The 19,557-nt window shown below is 45.4% G+C and overlaps 1 protein-coding gene across 3 annotated transcripts in view; it reads right to left on the bottom strand.

Moving 5' to 3' along the window:
* The window catches only part of gstcd (glutathione S-transferase, C-terminal domain containing), a 65,696-nt gene that overhangs the window by 38,059 nt on the left and 8,080 nt on the right, over window positions 1–19,557 (bottom strand). For all 3 annotated transcript variants that reach the window (XM_065003775.1, XM_065003777.1, XM_065003776.1), the window contains exon 6: window positions 16,642–16,735. In XM_065003775.1, coding sequence (XP_064859847.1) covers window positions 16,642–16,735 — 94 coding nt within the window. The remainder of the gene's footprint in view (window positions 1–16,641; window positions 16,736–19,557) is intronic.

Here is a 19,557-nt window from a genome sequence, read left to right as displayed (position 1 = left end):
TGGGCCTTGGAGAAATGTCCACAGACTGGTGGCATTTATTTCCATACCTATCTAATTTTTATGTCTCTGTGTCCAGTTTGAAGGGAGTTGAAGCTAGCTGTGCCGGTAAACTTCTAGTCATTTCGCTAACGCAAATGCCGCGATGCCTTATAAAAATTCCTTCAAACTGCACGCAGACATAAACATTGTATCTTTGAGTTCATCGAAGTCTGGGTAAGAAAAAAAGGGCTTAATTGCCCAGATCTCACACTATCCATTTAAAGCTACAGTACCAGTCAAAAGATTGGACACACCTACTCATTCAAGGGTTTTCCTTTATTTAAAAAAATAACTATTTTCTACATTGTAGAATAATAGTGACAACATCAAAACTATGAAATACCACATATGGAATCATGTAGAAACTCCCAGAAAATTGTTAAAGAAATTAAAATATATTTTAGGTTATTCAAAGTAGCCACCCTTTTCCTTGATGACAGCTTTGCACACTCTTGGCATTCTCTCAACCAGCTTCATGGGGAATGCTTTTCCAACCGTGTTGAAGGAGTTCGCACATATGCTGAGCCCTTGTTGGCTGCTTTTCCTTCACTCTGCGGTCCAACTCATCCCAAACCACCAGCAGAATGCTGTGGCAGCCATGCTGATTAAGTGTGCCTTGAATTCTAAATAAATCACTGAGTGTCACCAACAAAGCACCCCCACAACATCCCACCTCCTCCTCTATGCTTCACGGTGGGAATCACACATGCGGAGATCATCCTTTCTCATACTCTGCGTCTCATAAAGATGCAGTGGTTGGAACCAAAAACTCAAATTTGGACTCAGACCAAAAGGACAGATTTCCACCGGTCTAATGTCCATCGCTTGTGTCTCTTGGCCCAAGCAAGTCTCTTCTTCTTATTGGTGTTCTTTAGCAGTGGTTTCTTTGTTGCAATTTGACCATGAAGGCCAGATTCAGGCAGGTCTCCTCTGAACAGTTGTTGTTGAGATGTGTCTGTTACTTGAACTCTGTGAAGCATTTATTTGGGCTGCAATCTGAGGCTGGTAACTGTAATGAACTTCTCCTCTGCAGCAGAGGTAACTCTGGGTCTTCCTTTCCTGTGGCGGTCCTCATGAGAGACAGTTAACTGTAATGAACTTCTCCTCTGCAGCAGAGGTAACTCTGGGTCTTCCTTTCCTGTGGCGGTTTTAAACGAGAGACGGGTAACTCTAATGAACTTCTCCTCTGCAGCAGAGGTAACTCTGGGTCTTCCTTTCCTGTGGCGGTTTTAAACGAGAGACAGTTTCATCATAGGGCGTGATGGCTTTTGCGACTGCACTTGAAGAAACTTTGACATTTTTCATATTGACTGACCTTCATGTCTTAAAGTAATGATAGGCAGTCATTTACCTTTGCTTATTTTAGCTTTTCTTGACATAATATGGACTTGGTATTTGACCAAATAGGGCTATCTTCTGTATACCATCCCTACCTTGTCACAACACAACTGATTGGCTCAATTAAGAAGGAAAGAAATTCCAAATGAACTTTTAACAAGGCACACCTGTTAATTGAAATGCATTCCAGGTGACTACCTTATGAAGCTGGTTGAGAGAATGCCAGGAGTGTGCAAAGCTGTCATCAAGGCAAAGGGTGGCTACTTTGAAGAATCTCAAATATGCCTTATATTTTGATTTGTTTAACACTTTTTTGGTTACTACATGATTTCATGTGTTATTTCATAGTTTTGATGTCGTCACTATTATTCTACAATGTAGAATATAGTCATAATAAAGGAAAAAACCCTTGAATGAGTAGGTGTGTCCACACTTTTGACTGGTACTGTATGTTCTGGATGAAAACCACAAGCTTGATGCTTTTATTGTGTGGTGGCTGTAAAATACAGAACGAGTTCAGACAGTGTCAATGATATTCATCACATATAATCAAGGAAGTAGAGACAGCAGGGAAAAGTACTTTTGTAAAGTCTAAATAAATGCAGATTTTCAGAACGCAACACTTTGGTTGGTATGTGTTTTTCAAGACGACACTGCTTTGCAAATAGGTTTGCAGGGAACTCGACAGTTTCGCACAAATCATTTATTTTGATCGTAGTGTAGAGGATAATCAGGAGCTCATCATCTCACTTCTCCAGACACAGACACATGGGCCTCGATTGGCGCGACACGTAGGCGGACCCAAATTGGATACTCGAAAGTGTGAATGTGAGCAATGAAATGATTTACTTTTCACTCAAAACATAATGTTGTCACAGACCGGCACAATCTCAAAGTATTTTTTTTTCATTAGTCCACTGTTGATAATGTTTTACATGTCAGCAGTCAAGTTTTCAAGATTTTGGATTTTCAAGAAGCAAAGTGTCACCGGCCACATCCTCATGATGATGCAAAATGCATGAAATAAATACCAACAGATAGTGGATTTCCCCTTTAAATAAGAGAACTTTATCAATTGTCTGTTTCACGTACTACTACTGTACAATGCTATTGATGTTATATCATGGAAATTTGTACAATGAGCACAAATGATAGAAACAGACTCAAAGCCTCTCTTATGTTCATTAGAATCCTCTGTTGGTTGAAGAATCGTCTGTTTGAAACCACAACAGAAAGAAAGAGATGAGGAAGCTGTCTCTTCTGGGTTAATGCCTCTGAGTCACTCACTCAGAGTCGCAGCGGGTGTCCAACCTTGGAGAATCCTTAATCAAGCAAATAAATGGTTATGTGAGCTAGGAATTATGGGTAGAGAGAGCCGGAGTGTGACCACAACAGAGAAGACCTATAGGTTATGGAGCTGAGCCACCATGCATTATAAAAGGAAGTTGAGTCACAGTGGTGGCACCACTGGTACCGACTATTAAATTAGGAGGTTGATTGTCATGATGAGAACAAGTGACAGGTCTTAAAAAGGGGGGGAAAGAGGTCTTGGCGTAAGGAAAGGGCAGCACCTTTCTGTGTGACCTTCTGTAATGAGCAGAATGACAGCACTTATTCACACATTCTGACACACAATTATAATTATCCCTTTAGAATCTGTGAGGGACGTAATTTTCTTTTAAAATGAAGTGATCTGCATTGCATTGCGTGTAGGCTCTGCATTAAAAAAAACAAGAGAGTTGAGAGGGGCTTGATTGTCATGGTCAGAACAAGTGACAGGTCTGAAGAGAGGAGAGAGAGGTATTGGCATAAGGAGAGAGAGGAGAGAGAGAGAGGTCTTGGCATAAGGAGAGAGAGGAGAGAGAGAGAGGTCTTGGCATAAGGAGAGAGAGGAGAGAGAGAGAGGTCTTGGCATAAGGAGAGAGAGGAGAGAGAGAGGTCTTGGCATAAGGAGAGAGAGGAGAGAGAGAGATCTTGGCATAAGGAGAGAGAGGAGAGAGAGAGGTCTTGGCATAAGGAGAGAGAGGAGAGAGAGAGGTCTTGGCATAAGGAGAGAGAGGAGAGAGAGAGGTCTTGGCATAAGGAGAGAGAGGAGAGAGAGAGGTCTTGGCATAAGGAGAGAGAGAGAGAGGTCTTGGCATAAGGAGAGAGAGAGAGGTCTTGGCATAAGGAGAGAGAGAGAGGTCTTGGCATAAGGAGAGAGAGAGAGGTCTTGGCATAAGGAGAGAGAGAGGTCTTGGCATAAGGAGAGAGAGAGGTCTTGGCATAAGGAGAGAGAGGAGAGAGAGAGAGGTCTTGGCATAAGGAGAGAGAGGAGAGAGAGAGATCTTGCATAAAGAGAGAGAGGAGAGAGAGAGAGGTCTTGGCATAAGGAGAGAGAGAGAGGTCTTGGCATAAGGAGAGAGAGAGGTCTTGGCATAAGGAGAGAGAGAGGTCTTGGCATAAGGAGAGAGAGAGAGGTCTTGGCATAAGGGAGGAGAGAGAGAGAGAGAGGTCTTGGCATAAGGAGGAGAGAGAGAGAGAGAGGTCTTGGCATAAGGAGAGAGAGAGAGAGAGAGAGGTCTTGGCATAAGGAGAGAGAGGAGAGAGAGAGAGGACTTGGCATAAGGAGAGAGAGGAGAGAGAGAGAGGTCTTGGCATAAGGAGAGAGAGGAGAGAGAGAGAGAGGTCTTGGCATAAGGAGAGAGAGGAGAGAGAGAGAGGTCTTGGCATAAGGAGAGAGAGGTCTTGGCATAAGGAGAGAGAGAAGAGAGAGAGAGGTCTTGGCATAAGGAGAGAGAGGAGAGAGAGAGAGGTCTTGGCATAAGGAGAGAGAGGAGAGAGAGAGAGAGGTCTTGGCATAAGGAGAGAGAGGAGAGAGAGAGAGGTCTTGGCATAAGGAGAGAGAGGAGAGAGAGAGGTCTTGGCATAAGGAGAGATAGGAGAGAGAGAGAGGTCTTGGCATAAGGAGAGAGAGGAGAGAGAGACAGGTATTGGCATAAGGAGAGAGAGGAGAGAGAGAGGTCTTGGCATAAGGGGAGAGAGGGGAGAGAGGTCTTGGCATAAGGAGAGAGAGGAGAGAGAGAGAGAGGTCTTGGCATAAGGAGAGAGAGGAGAGAGAGAGAGGTCTTGGCATAAGGAGAGAGAGGAGAGAGAGAGAGGTCTTGGCATAAGGAGAGAGAGGAGAGAGAGAGAGGTCTTGGCATAAGGAGAGATAGGAGAGAGAGAGAGGTCTTGGCATAAGGAGAGAGAGGAGAGAGAGACAGGTATTGGCATAAGGAGAGAGAGGAGAGAGAGAGGTCTTGGCATAAGGAGAGAGAGGAAAGAGAGGACTTGGCATAAGGGAAGAGAGGAGAGAGAGGTCTTGGCATAAGGGGAGAGAGGACTTGGCATAAGGGGAGAGAGGAGAGAGAGGTCTTGGCATAAGGGGAGAGAGGAGAGAGAGGTCTTGGCATAAGGGGAGAGAGGAGAGAGAGGTCTTGGCATAAGGGGAGAGAGGGGAGAGAGGTCTTGGCATAAGGGGAGAGAGGAGAGAGAGGTCTTGGCATAAGGGGAGAGAGGAGAGAGAGGTCTTGGTATGAGGAGAGAGAGGTCTTGGTATGAGGAGAGAGAGGAGAGAGAGGTCTTGGTATGAGGAGAGAAAGGTCTTGGCATAAGGGGAGAGAGGAGAGAGATGTCTTGGTATGAGGAGAGAGAGGTCTTGGTTTGAAGAGAGAGAGGTCTTGGTATGAGGAGAGAGAGGTCTTGGTATGAGGAGAGAGAGGTCTTGGTATGAGGAGAGAGAGGAGAGAGAGGTCTTGGTATGAGGAGAGAGGACTTGGTATGAGGAGAGGGCAGCACCTTTCTGTGTGACCTAAGGAGCAGAATAAACAGCATTTATTCACACATTCTGACACACAATTCCAATTATCTTCATGGAGTCTATGCGAGACATACTGTAGTTTTCTTTCAAATGAAAGTGATCTACAATTACATTGCTTCTGGCATAAGGCTCATGATGCTTCAGATTACAGATGTCACTTCTAAATCACAACAAAAAGGACTGAGGCAGAACCTGTAACCACTTTAGGGTGCTGACTCTGTAGTGAAATAGTTTTCTTTCAACATTTCTCTCTTACAAATGCCGTTTCTATGATCACTTTAAAGACATTAGGCAAAACCATTATTGCTTATTTCAGCTGGCTTACTTTCTAGGGGATAGTGTCTCCGTATACCCCAAAGCTCACAGTCTCAACATGCGACAATTGGAAGTAATTAATTAATCATGAGTCTAGACTAGTGAGAACAGAGTAACCTAAACCCTCTGAACGCTTAGGGGAGCTCCAGGCAGTTTTCCCCTCCATCACTGTGAAGAACAAGTGTTTATTGAGCAAAACAAAACTGGGAATCGGAAAGAGGAATATTCATGATATGACATTCGCGGGGAGCAGACGATGATTCCAAACGCACACAACCCGTGGTGCTGCGTTGAAATGTAGCCGTCGACTCAAACCTCAAACGGTTTCAACAAACAGTGAAATTCGGTTGAAATGCCCCTGAAATCCACCTCAAGGGAACCGGTTGTGTTTGAACTGCCCCTGAAATCCACCTCAAGGGAACCGGTTGTGGTTGAAATGCCCCTGAAATCCACCTCAAGGGAACCGGTTGTGGTTGAAATGCCCCTGAAATCCACCTCAAGGGAACCGGTTGTGGTTGAACTGCCCCTGAAATCCACCTCAAGGGAACCGGTTGTGGTTGAAATGCCCCTGAAATCCACCTCAAGGGAACCGGTTGTGGTTGAACTGCCCCTGAAATCCACCTCAAGGGAACCGGTTGTGGTTGAACTGCCCCTGAAATCCACCTCAAGGGAACCGGCTGTGGTTGAACTGCCCCTGAAATCCACCTCAAGGGAACCGGTTGTGGTTGAACTGCCCCTGAAATCCACCTCAAGGGAACCGGTTGTGTTTCAACTGCAATCCCAGAAATAAAATGTCAATTATCCACCTAGTTGGGCGTTTAAAACCTTGAAGCCTCTTGTTGCTAGGTCCTAGTTGTATTGTGTATTGGGATCTTTAAATAGCCCATTTAAAGGCTTAGAATGAGTTTAATTCATTGAATATAGGTAACAAAATGGACCTTTTCCCATTTACCCCTGAGACTGGTTTGCCAGGAGACGCCTGGGGACGAGCACCTTTTGACAAGTATCTGCCACGTAGGCAGAGTTCCTCCTCTACCTCCCTCTCTCTCTCCCTGTTCCCTTGTCACTCACACCCAGAAAGAACCCCCACATCCCATCCACCGCACACCCAGAGACAGACAGAAATATATATGAGCGCACACCACACACCGATGCACACACACAAACTCAACACACACACACACACACACGGGTAGATAGAATAATACACACACGTGCAGGCCCACACACCTTCAGACAGGGGAGTCATTCTATGTTCCCAGTAACACAGACTTCACCCCAGGGGCCCTCAGACGGACAGCTCTCTGACAAGTGATGATCAGACAGACTCCTCTACTCTCAGGCAGGTTGAGCCTTAGACCAACTGTATAACAGCATAATGTACAGAAGAGTGTGTGTGTGAGAGAGAGAGACTACCCATCACAAAGATAGGAATGTACAATTCTCAGCCAATCTTAATGTGCATTGGACAAGTTTTAATGGTGGTGGAAAATGTCTGTGAAAACAAGCGATAGTACAGTATATTCAGAAGGGACATAATCTACACACACAGTCTGTTGGTGATTGCTGCTAACATCTCCGTCAAACTGACAGCATCTCAGCCCATTCTAAATATGGGCTTTTCAAAGAAACGTATTCATTCTTTATCAACTGTCAGGCAGTCTTCCTTCAGAGAACTCCCATATGTGACTACCTAGACTACACTAACTCCTACCTATTTATGCTGTATAGGTTTTATGATCAAAACAGAGATGAATATGATAGATATTCCCTTGGAAAATCCATAAGAAGCATCCAACCGTAGCAGCAATCAAGAGTTCTTTTCTGTCCGGGTCTATACCAATACATTGCCTTTGATATGTCTTCCTGCAACACACATCACAGGAGGTCCTAATAGCCATGCCGTATGACTAGCTTGGTAGCTCATATCACAAGTGTATCGGGTGTGTATCCCAGATGTGAAAATACTCATCGGGCTCTTCACAAATTCTCTCAGTATGTATTGGACTAGATGTGAAAGCGTGGGCTAAGACAAGTCTTCTGTTCTGGAGCTAAAATGACAAAACAGAGGATGTTTTTCTTTGTGTCGGTGGAAGGAAACTTGGCTGAGATTAAACATTTTGGTGGAAAATTGAGTCAAATACTGTCCCATCTCAGGTCCAGCTGTTAGAGACTTGGGACTGTTTATATATAACCGATGGGCTAAAAACTGTAGCGATCAGCTCAAGAGTGGTACTGTTAGGGTCGTTCCACATTGGAGTCCATTTTGGGTAGTGTGTAGAGGTCGACCGATTATGATTTTTCAATGCCGATGCCGATTATTGGAGGACCCAGAAAAGCCGATACTGATTAAATCGACCGATGTATATAAACTCAGGAACCGGCCTTTCAAAGATAATTCGTAAAAATCCAAATAACTTCAAAGATATTCAATGTCAAGGGTTTAAACACTGTTTCCCATGCTTGTTCAATGACCCATAAACAATTAATGAACATGCACCTATGGAACGGTCATTAAGACACTAACAGCTTACAGACAGTAGGCAATTAAGGTCACAGTTATGAAAACTTAGGACACTAAAGAGGCCTTTCTACTGACTCTGAAAAACACAAAAAGAAAGATGCCCAGGGTCCCTGCTCATCTGCGTGAACGTGTCTTAGGCATGCTGCAAGGAGGCATGAGGACTGCAGATGTGGCCAGGGCAATAAATTGCCATTTCCGTACTGTGAGACGCCTAAGACAGTGCTACAGGGAGACAGGACGGACAGCTGATCATCCTCGCAGTGGCAGACCACGTGTAACAACACCTGCACAGGATCCAAACATCACACCTGCGGGACAAGTACAGGATGGCAAAAACAACTGCCCGAGTTACACCAGGAATGCACAATCCCTCCATCGGTGCTCAGACTGTCCGCAATAGGCTGAGAGAGGCTGGACTGAGTGCTTGTAGGCTTTGTTGTAAGGCAGGTCCTCACCAGACAACAACGGTCGCTGGACCAGACAGGACTGGCAAAAAGTGCTCTTCACTGACGAGTCGTGGTTTTGTCTCACCAGGGGTGATGGTCGGATTTGCGTTTATCGTCGAAGGAATGAGCGTTACTCCGAGGCCTGTACTCTGGAGCGGGATCGATTTGGAGGTGAAGGGTCCGTCATGGTCTAGAGCGGTGTGTCACAGCATCATCAGACTGAGCTTGCTGTCATTGCGGGCAATCTCAACACTGTGTGTTACAGGGAAGACATCCTCCTCCCTCATGTGGTACTCTTCCTGCAGGCTCATCCTGACATGACCCTCCAGCATGACAATGCCACCAGCCATACTGCTCGTTCTGTGAGTGATTTCCTGCAAGACATGAACGTCAGTGTTCTGTCATGGCCAGCGAAGAGTCCGGATCTCAATTCCATTGAGCACGCCTGGGACCTGTTGGATCGGAGGGTGGGGGCTAGGGCCATTCCACCCAGAAAGGTCCGGAAACTTGCAGATGTCTTGGTGGAAGAGTGGGGTAACATCTCACAGCAAGAACTGGCTAATCTGGTGCAGTCCATGAGGAGGAGATGCACTGCAGTACTTAATGCAGCTGGTGGCCACACCAGATACTGACAGTTACTTTTGATTTTGACCCTCCCCCTTTGTTCAAGGACACATTATTTGATATATGTTAGTCACATGTCTGTGGAACTTGTTCAGTTTATGTCTCAGTTGTTGAATCTTATGGTCATACAAATATTTACACGTTAAGTTTGATGAAAATAAATGCAGTTGACAGTGAGAGGACGTTTCTTTTTTTGCAGCGTTTATTTGTAATAATGACAATTGCAACAATACTGAATGAACAATGAACACTTATTTTAACTTAATACAGAAATAAAATCAATTTAGTCTCAAATAAATAATGAAACATGTTCAATTTGGTTTAAATAATGCAAAAACAGTGTTGGAGAAGAAAGTAAAAGCGCAATATGTGCCATGTAAAAATGCTAACTTTGAAGTTCCTTGCTCAGAACATGAGAACATATGAAAGCTGGTGGTTCCTTTTAACATGAGACTTCAATATTCCCAGTTAAGAAGTTTTAGGTTGTTATTATAGGAATTATGACGCGTCAACTATTTTTCTCTACACCATTTGTTTTTCATATACGTTTGACTATTGGATGTTCTTACAGGCACTTTATTATTGCCAGCCTAATCTCGGGAGTTGATAAGCTTGAAGTCATAAACAGCGCTGTGCATCATGAGTATTGCTAAGAACTGCTCGCTAACGCAGTAAAGTGCTGTTTGAATGAATGCTTACGAGCCTGCTGCTGCCTACCACCGCTCAGTCAGACTGCTCTATCAAATCATAGACTTAATTATAATAAACACACAGAAATACGAGCCTTTGGTCATTAATGTGGTCAAATGCGGAAACTATAATTTCGAAAGCAAAACTTTTATTCTTTCAGTGAAATATGGAAACGTTCTGCATTTTATCGAAAGGTTGGCAAACCTAAGTCTAAATATTGCTGTTACATTGCACAACCTTTAACGTCATGTCATAATTATGTAACATTCTGGCAACTTAATTACGGTCTTTGTTAGGAAGAAACTGTCTTCACACAGTTTGCAATGAGACAGCCGCCCCAAACTGCTGCATATACCCTGACTCTGCTTGCACTGAACGCAAGGGAAGTGACACAATTTCTCTAGTTAATATTGCCTGCTAATATGCAGGTTTAAAAATATATACTTATGTGTATTGAAAGAAGGCATTGATGTTCATGGCTAGGTACATATGTGCAACGATTGTGCTTTTTTTTCCGCGAATGTGCTTTTGTTAAATCATCCCCCATTTGGCAGAGTTGAAGTGGGCTGTAATTCGATGGTAAATTAACAGGCACCACTTTGATTATATGCAAAGCAAGACAAGCTAGTGTCTGTATGTAGCCTCGCTACTTTTATAGCCTTGCTACTATATATAGCCTGTCTTTTTACTGTTGTTTTATTTCTTTACTTACCTATTGTTCACCTAACACCTTTTTTGCACTATTGGTTAGATCCTGTAAGTAAGCATTTCACTGTAAGGTCTACACCTGTTGTATTCGGCGCACGTGACAAATAAACTTTGATTTGATTTAGTTAACCTAGTAATATCATCAACCGTGTGTAGTTAACTAGTGATTGTGAAGATTGATTGTTTTTTTATGAGATAAGTTTAATGCTAGCTAGCACCTTGGCTCCTTGCAGCCACAAGGTTCTTTTTGATGCAGCACTCCCGTAACAGGTGGTCAGCCTGCCACGCAGTCTCCTCATGGATTGCAATGTAATCGGCCATAATCGGTGTCCAAAAAGGACGATTACCGATTGCTATGAAAACTTGAAATAGGCCAGGCCGATTAACCGGTCGACCTCTAGTAGTGTGTCACCTCATTGTAACATTGTCATAAAGAGCACATGTTAAAAACATGTTGTTTTCCCATTTCAAGAGGTTCAATTAAATAAAGTGGTTATATTAGGTGCCTATTAGGTGCCAAATAAAGTAACAGGGAATAGTTGTATTTAAAAAGGAATAGTTTCAACATATTCAAATAAAGTAACAGGGAACAGTTGTATTTAAAAAGGAATAGTTTCACCATGTACAAATAAAGTAACAGGGAACAGTTTTATTCAAAAAAGGAAGTTTTTTGGGCCTCCTGAGTGGCGCAGCAGTCTAAGGCAGTGCTTGCGGCGTCACTACAGACCCGGGTTCAATGTGTCACAAACGGATATGACCGGGAGTCCCATAGGGCGGCGCACAATTGGCCCAGCGTCGTTTGGCTCAGCGCGCTCTAGGGACTCATTGTGGCAGGCCGGGCGGCTTTTTATTTCACCTTTATTTAACCAGGTAGGCTAGTTGAGAACAAGTTCTCATTTACAACTGCGACCTGGCCAAAATAAAGCAAAGCAGTGTGACACAAACAAAAACATAGAGGTACACATGGGATAAACAAACATACAGTCAATAACAACAATAGAAAAATAAAAAGTCTATATACAGTGTGTGCAAACGAGGTAGGATAAGGGAGGTAAGGCAATAAATAGGCCATAGTGGCGAAATAATTACAATTTAGCAATTAAACACTGGAGTGATATATGTGCAGAAGATGAATGTGCAAGTAGAAATACTGGTTTGCAAAGGAGCATAAAAAAATAAATAACAGTATGGGGATGAGGTAGTTGGATGGGCTATTTACAGATGGGCTATTTACAGGTGCAGTGATCTACGAGCTGCTCTGACAGCTGGTGCTCAAAGTTAGAGAGGGAGATATGAGTCTCCAGCTTCAGTGAACCAAACAAGGCAACAGTAAACATGTCACCCCCAACGAATGATGCAGCTGTGGGGGACAATAATAATCTTAAGAAATGACTGTCACAGCAACAAAATAACTAGGGCTTTACAATGATGGTGAAAACTTGGAGACATTTTGTGGTTAAATGGGTTCAAATCTTCCTTCAAGTAGCAGTGTGCTCACAGAGGGAGGTTTGTGCTGTTGTCAAAGCAACCACACCACATTTAACATCGGTACTTCACCTCCACTTACACCTTCACTAAGCCTACACCCCCACCCTGACAACACCTTTGCCTCCACTAACACCTTCACTAAGCCTACACCCCCGCCCCAACAACACCTTGGCCTCCACGTACACCTTCACTAAGCCAACACCCCCGCCCCAACAACACCTTGGCCTCCACTTACACCTTCACTAAGCCAACACCCCCGCCCCAACAACACCGTGGCCTCCACTAACACCTTCACTAAGCCAACACCCCCGCCCCAACAACACCTTGGCCTTCACTTACACCTTCACTAAGCCTACACCCCAACAACACCTTCACTAAGCCTACACCCCCGCCCCAACAACACCTTGGCCTCCACTAACACCTTCACTAAGCCAACACCCCCGCCCCAACAACACCTTGGCCTCCACTAACACCTTCACTAAGCCTACACCCCTGCCCCGACAACACCTTGGCCTCCACTTACACCTTCACTAAGCCTACACCCCCGCCCCAACAACACCTTGGCCTCCACTAACACCTTCACTAAGCCTACACCCCCGCCCCGACAACACCTTGGCCTCCACTTACACTAAGTCTACACCCCCGCCCCAACAACACCTTGGCCTCCACTTACACCTTCACTAAGCCTACACCCCCGTCCCGACAACACCTTGGCCTTCACTTACACCTTCACTAAGCCTACACCCTCGCCCCGACAACACCTTGGCCTTCACTTACACCTTCACTAAGCTTACACCCTCGCCCCGAAAAGACTTCAGCAACAATGATCCTAACATGAACTCCTTGTACCAAAAGAGCTCGTAATGAGAATAATGTTATAGGCATGACAGCTATGTGCCTCTCTCCATCCAGCTCTCTCCCTCCCCTGCCGCCTCCTCCTCCATTCCTCCATGCGTGGCTGCAGGCACGGCACCTCTGTTCCTCCAGCCCAGACGGCATCCCTAGCCACGTCTTCAGAGCATGCGCAGACCAGCTGGCTGGAATGTTTATGGACATATTCAATCTCTCCCTATCCCAGTCTGCTGTCCCCACTTGCTTCAAGATGTCCACCATTGTTCCTGTACCCAAGAAAGTGAAGGTAACTGAACTAAATTACTATTGACCCATAGCACTCACTTCTGTCATCATGAAATGCTTTGGGAGGCTAGTTAAGGATCATATCACCTTTACCTTGCCTGATACCCTAGACCCACATCAATTTGCTTAACACCCCAATAGATCCATATCTGGACATGAGGAATGCCCATGTAAGAATGCTGTTCATTGAGTATAGCTCAGCCTTCAACACCCTCCAAGCTCCTCATTAAGCTCGGGGCCCTGGGGTCTGAACCCCGCTCTGTGCAACTGGGTCCTGGAATTCCCGATGGGCCGCCCTCCACCCACACAGACAGTGGTGAAGAAGGCGCAACAGCACCTAAGGCCCTCACAAACTTTTACAGATGTACAATTGAGAGCATCCTGTCGGGCTGTAACACCGCCTGGTACGGCAACTGCACCGCCCGCAACCGCAGGGCTCTCAAGAGGGTAGTGAGGTCTGCACAACGCATCACCGGGGGCACACTGCCTGCCCTCCAGGACACCTACTGCACCCGATGTCACAGGAAAGCCAAAAAGATCATCAAGGACATCAACCACCCGAGCCACTGCCTGTTCACCCCGCTATCATCCAGAAGGCGAGGTCAGTGCAGGTGCATCAAAGCTGGGACCGAGAGACTGAAAAACAGCTTCTATCTCAAGGCCATCAGACTGTCAAATAGCAATCACAAGCCGGCTACCACCCGGTTACTCACCTTGCACCTTAGGGGAAGCTGCCCTATATACATAGAATCACTGGCCACTTCAATAATGTTTACATACTGCTTTACTCATTTCATATGTATATACTGTATTAGAAAATGGGTGGTTCGAGCCCCGAATGCTGATTGGCTGTTGGCATGGTATATCAGACAGTATACCACAGGTACGACAACACATTTGGTAACCAGTTTATAATAGCAATAAGGCACCTTGGGGGCTTGTGGTATATGGCCAGTATACCATAGTATATTGATCATATACCACACCCCCTCGGGCCTTATTGTTTAATTCTAGTCTATGCCACTCTGACATTGCCCGTCCTAATATTTATATATTTCTTAATTCCATTATTTTACTTTTAGTTGTGTGTGTATTGTTAGATACTACTGTACTGTTGGAACTAGGAACACAAGCATTTCGCTACACCCGTAACATCTGCTAAATATGTGTATGTGACCAATAACATTTGATTTGCCGCATGGCTGCAGTGACGGCACCTCCCTGCTCATTTTTCTGTCTCCTTGTGAGGTGGTGGTAGAAGAATGGGTGTGTTTGGTAAGGCGTTGACAGGCGTTGAAGGCCCAGTCACTACAGGTCCCTGACAAATGGTCTGTCTCATCTCCACTCTGACTAATTACCCTGACTCAGGAACACAGAGGGAACCTACCTACACTACAGCCAGCAGCAGCAGTCACACGGATCTCTTTAGAGCCTCTGTTCATCAACTAGAGTACCCAACAACATCAAGTTTTTCTATGATTCACCCACTCAGAACGGTCACACTGCCCACACTACTTAGCTCTGTTTAGCAGTGTATAGGAGCAGAGAAGGAGAGCAAGACAGAGAGAGAGACACACACACACCGAGAGAGAGAGAGAGAGAGAGAGAGAGAGAGAGAGAAGAGAGAGACACACACACACACACACCAAGAGATAGAGACACACACACACACACCAAGAGATAGAGAGAGAGACACACACACCCCGGGAGAGAGAGAGACACACACCGAGAGAGAGACACACTCACACACACACACACACACACACCAAGAGATAGAGAGAGACACACACACACACACACCAAGAGATAGAGACACACACACACACACCAAGAGATAGAGAGAGAGAGACACACACACCGAGAGAGGGAGAGAGAGAGAGACACATGGAGAGAGAGAATGTGGGTATGCTTGAGTGTCAATTTAGCAAATGTCTGGACTGGAGTGTATATAAAGAGAGAGCATGTCGGGGTGATAAGGAATGCATGACTGGAAAGGGAATGACAAGTGGAATATTGCCAATGTCTGGACAGTTATGTGAGAGGTTGGAGGTAACTAAAATAGCTACATCATCATCCAGAGCCGGTTGACTTCAAGTGTCTTCAACTACTTCTGAATGAGAACATGTTCTGTTCTCGATACTGTCTGCTGAATTCATTGGAAAGAAACCGGAGGACGGTTGTCGGAACACATCCCGTATCCGCCCACTGGCCGGAACCACACAGACACAGCGAAAAAGGAAGGAAAATTCTTATAACAGACAACACTGACCACAACAACATGTATCTTCACACCCACACAACATCATTGTTTGAAATCCAAGATTCAGTTAGACAGAAAGCAAAGGAACAACCTGAGAGAACAATCCTGCCATTTTATCACAGACAACAGTTTGGGGCATCTCAATAGTTTGAAGATGCTCCTTCGTCTTCTCTCCTTTACACAAATATAGGACATGATGCCACTGTAGTGTATTGAAATTAGTTCAGTGTAAGGTGGGATGCATTTCCTCACTCTATTACCAACTGAACTGAACCCACTGCTGTGTGTGTGTGTGTGTGTGTGTGTGTGTGTGTGTGTGTGTGTGTGTGTGTTCTTGCTATCTGTACACACACATTCCTCTATAATGACCTTGATGTACTCCAGCTGCTTTAACGCACGTTAAGATGAGCTGTAAGCATGACACACATGTGAATGTACACACACACACACACACACGTGTAATAGAACCCCTTCACGCTGCGCTAGAATAACACTAGCATCTATCATCCTCATTAAGGAACACACACACACCTCATTTATTAGCCTTCTCAGGGTATAGTAAACACACTAATAAGGAAAGTGCTCGCTCGCCCCCTCCACCTCCAAGGAGAGACTCATTTCTCCCCTTGACTCGCGACACCTGGGACTGCAATCAACCCTGCTTCCACCGCCCGTCCGTCAGACACGGCTGCCACGGCAACAGAGCCGCCACTGTGTTCCCGACGACGGCTCTACGGTCCGAGGAGTGTGTCCCTGTCCCGGTGACAGGCCTGTCTCACTTAGCCCCAACCACACTGAGAGAATACATCACAGCACCGCTTCAGAAGTCATTAGGGGGGGCTCCTTGGAGAACGCATTACGTCTCGGAAGGCTCAGATGGTCACAGACACTTCCACTGATTGTGTGTGTTTTTGTTTGAAAGGGGGTGACTCGTTGATGGAACTCACACCAAGCCAAAGTAGTAGCGATGTTTTATGCAAACATTTATGCAGCGTGTACCGGGATGCTCCCGCACATATCAATGGTGTTTGATATGGCTTTCTGGCTCAGTAAGGGTGATTGGAAGAGGAAAGGGAAGGAAAAAAGGATGGAGAGATGGATGAACGAAGGGAGACAGGAAAGGAGAGAGGGAAGAGGGGAGAGGGATGGAGAGGAGAGAGGGATGAACGAAGGGAGACAGGAAAGGAGAGAGGGAAGAGGGATGGAGAGGAGAGAGGGATGAAAGTAGTACCTTCAGTTGGGTTGACGGCCTCCGGTAAGCTGTCCCAGGGGAGGGTCCAGGAGGGGCAAGGATGAGGTGAGAAGACGGCCTCAATACCCCTCTCCTACGGGAACACCCACACACACCATCAAGGTTACCATAGAAACTTGTCTCTCAGAGCCTACAGGGTCTTTCCGGTCTCAAGCAGCAGTAATGAAGTGGTTTACAGAGAGTAGGGAGCACTCCTCCACCCTGACCACCGTTAACCCTGTTCCAATCTGAAGAACCACCTGAGGACAAAGGACGCTTTTTCTTTACAATCCTTTTTCTCTCTCTCGTTCTCTCCCTGTAGAGAAACACGCTGTCTGTTAAGTTGGCCTTGTTACTCGGCTCATAGGGGGATGGAGGTGTTCTCCAGAACTGAAGAGATGTATATTACAGGTAAAGACCTACGGATGGGGACAAACACTGCAGCTTTGAACACTGGCCTTTGGATACTGGATGAAAGCGTTATGAAAGCTTAGTTCACAAAGAACATTCCTCGTCAAAAGTTAGCAAGATATTAGCAGTGTTATACAGAACTGCCTTTTATCTTTCTTTCATTGGTACAAAACAATGCCCTCTTTCTTCAGGCATAAAAAAGGGCCGTTTTCTAAACGCCATATTAAATCACCAAGGACATTCTTCATCGAAATCAAAAGCTTTGAGCTAACCTTCCTTGGCAGTTTTTTTTAATTGTGATTTTTTTTCCTCATATATTTTTCCATTAAAATAATGGACTTCATGGAACTAAATAAGTATGAAAATAAGGGCATTTGCTGTATGCCTGAGGCAGTCATTCAGAGGGAAAATCACAAACGATAAAAATGACCTTGAAGAGGCTGCCTGTTTTGTGTCATTGTTGGGTAACAAAAATAAAATGGCCTGTTGAACCAGTTCCAAGCTGGTGCACTACAGCGTAGGAGACAGCAGGTACATACTGCAGAGATACATTTGGAAACTGTCACTCTTATTTCTCAGTGCACCTGGCAAGAAGCCTTTGGAAGCCTGGCACACACACACACACACACACACACACAGAGAGCTGGGGGAAAGAGGCTCTAGGACTGACAGACATCACTGGGCGTGTCAATCTCCTCTCTCACTACAGTGTGTGTGAGTGAAATGGGAAGACAAGGTGAAGCAGCTCTGTATACAATTATATTCTCAGCTTGACAGTAGGAGGTGATTCAGATTGTTTGTGTGGTGGACAGATGAGATGTAGTGGCTTTGGTAAGCAGCAGTCAGGGATAGCACGTCACCCTGTTGGAGCCTAGCCCTCTCTCTTTCTGTCTTTCCCTCTCTCTGTGTGCCCTGGACTGGCCTCGACACACACAGGCCCCTTGGCTCCACCAAGGCCCCAGACCGTACAACAGCTGCACTCCAGTCCTGCCGGTGACAACCACACAAACACATGCACACACGCACAAAGCCAACCAGCACCGAAATCCGTCTGGGCAGGCGAAGGACGGCAGTATATGTGTGTGTACGTTCCTATGTCAGTGCATGTTCCAACTGTGTGCACCTGTGCCTACTCCGTAATCGACCAGGGTTGAATATCACATTCTAAGAGGGCAACTTGTTATCAACATTTACGATTGGCTGATGCACTTCCTGCAGTAGTTGGCCAGCAAGAAATCTCTGATTTATACTCGGGACCAGCCGTGCCAGAGAACAGTGAGGGTGTTCAGTGTTAGGAAGGTTTGAGCCAGCTGAGAAAGCAGTTTCCTGCCTTGACAGCTGTGTCGGTTTGTGTCCCACTGAAACCGCTACACCATAACGTGTTCCAGGCAGCCATTTGGAGTCCAGCGCTAACCGTGCTAGTAATTACACCCCGAGAGGCTGTAGGCTATATTGAGAGTGTGGAGTAATGATGCTAGCGGGTGTGTACTGAGCAGTGGTGGTGCTTTTTTGCAATTACTACAAGCAGGACAGTCTGGCTGTAAAATTGTATTATTTTTGTATTGGATTCAGTGTTTTTATTCAAATCAAAGTTTGAGGGGAAAGTAAAAGATGTGCACTATAGTGTAAAGTGGTGGCAAATATAAAAGTGGCCTATGGGACGGAAATTACGACTTCAATTTGATTACCTGTCAAACAATTACACAGCAAATCACTATTAAAATGTGACAGTCGGTCTAATGACATGTCTGTAAACAATTAGAATGTGACAAGTGTAGCTGGTCAAAACAAGATTTAATGTGGAATGTCTGTAGACCATCGCTGTGACTGTCGGTTCCTTTGTTGCACAGACATGAAAACAGTTCATGTCTCTGTGACTGCCGGTTCCCTTGTTGCACAGACATGAAAACAGTTCATGTCTCTGTGACTGTCGGTTCCCTTGTTGCACAGACATGAAAACAGGTCATGTCTCTGTGACTGTCGGTTCCCTTGTTGCACAGACATGAAAACAGGTCATGTCTCTGTGACTGTCGGTTCCCTTGTTGCACAGACATGAAAACAGTTCATGTCTCTGTGACTGTCGGTTCCCTTGTTGCACAGACATGAAAACAGGTCATGTCTCTGTGACTGTCGCAGACATGAAAACAGGTCATGTCTCTGTGACAGTCGGTTCCCTTGTTGCACAGACATGAAAACAGGTCATGTCTCTGTGACAGTCGGTTCCCTTGTTGCACAGACATGAAAACAGGTCATGTTTCTGTGACAGTCGGTTCCCTTGTTGCACAGACATGAAAACAGGTCATGTCTCTGTGACAGTCGGTTCCCTTGTTGAACAGAGATGAAAACAGGTCATGTCTCTGTGACAGTCGGTTCCCTTGTTACACAGACATGAAAACAGGTCATGTCTCTGCGACAGTCGGTTCCCTTGTTACACAGACATGAAAACAGGTCATGTCTCTGCGACAGTCGGTTCCCTTGTTACACAGACATGAAAACAGGTCATGT

The sequence above is a fragment of the Oncorhynchus nerka genome, linkage group LG18 (genome assembly GCF_034236695.1).
Source record: "Oncorhynchus nerka isolate Pitt River linkage group LG18, Oner_Uvic_2.0, whole genome shotgun sequence".
NCBI lineage: Eukaryota > Metazoa > Chordata > Actinopteri > Salmoniformes > Salmonidae > Oncorhynchus > Oncorhynchus nerka.
This window is presented reverse-complemented; position numbering and strand designations above follow the sequence as displayed.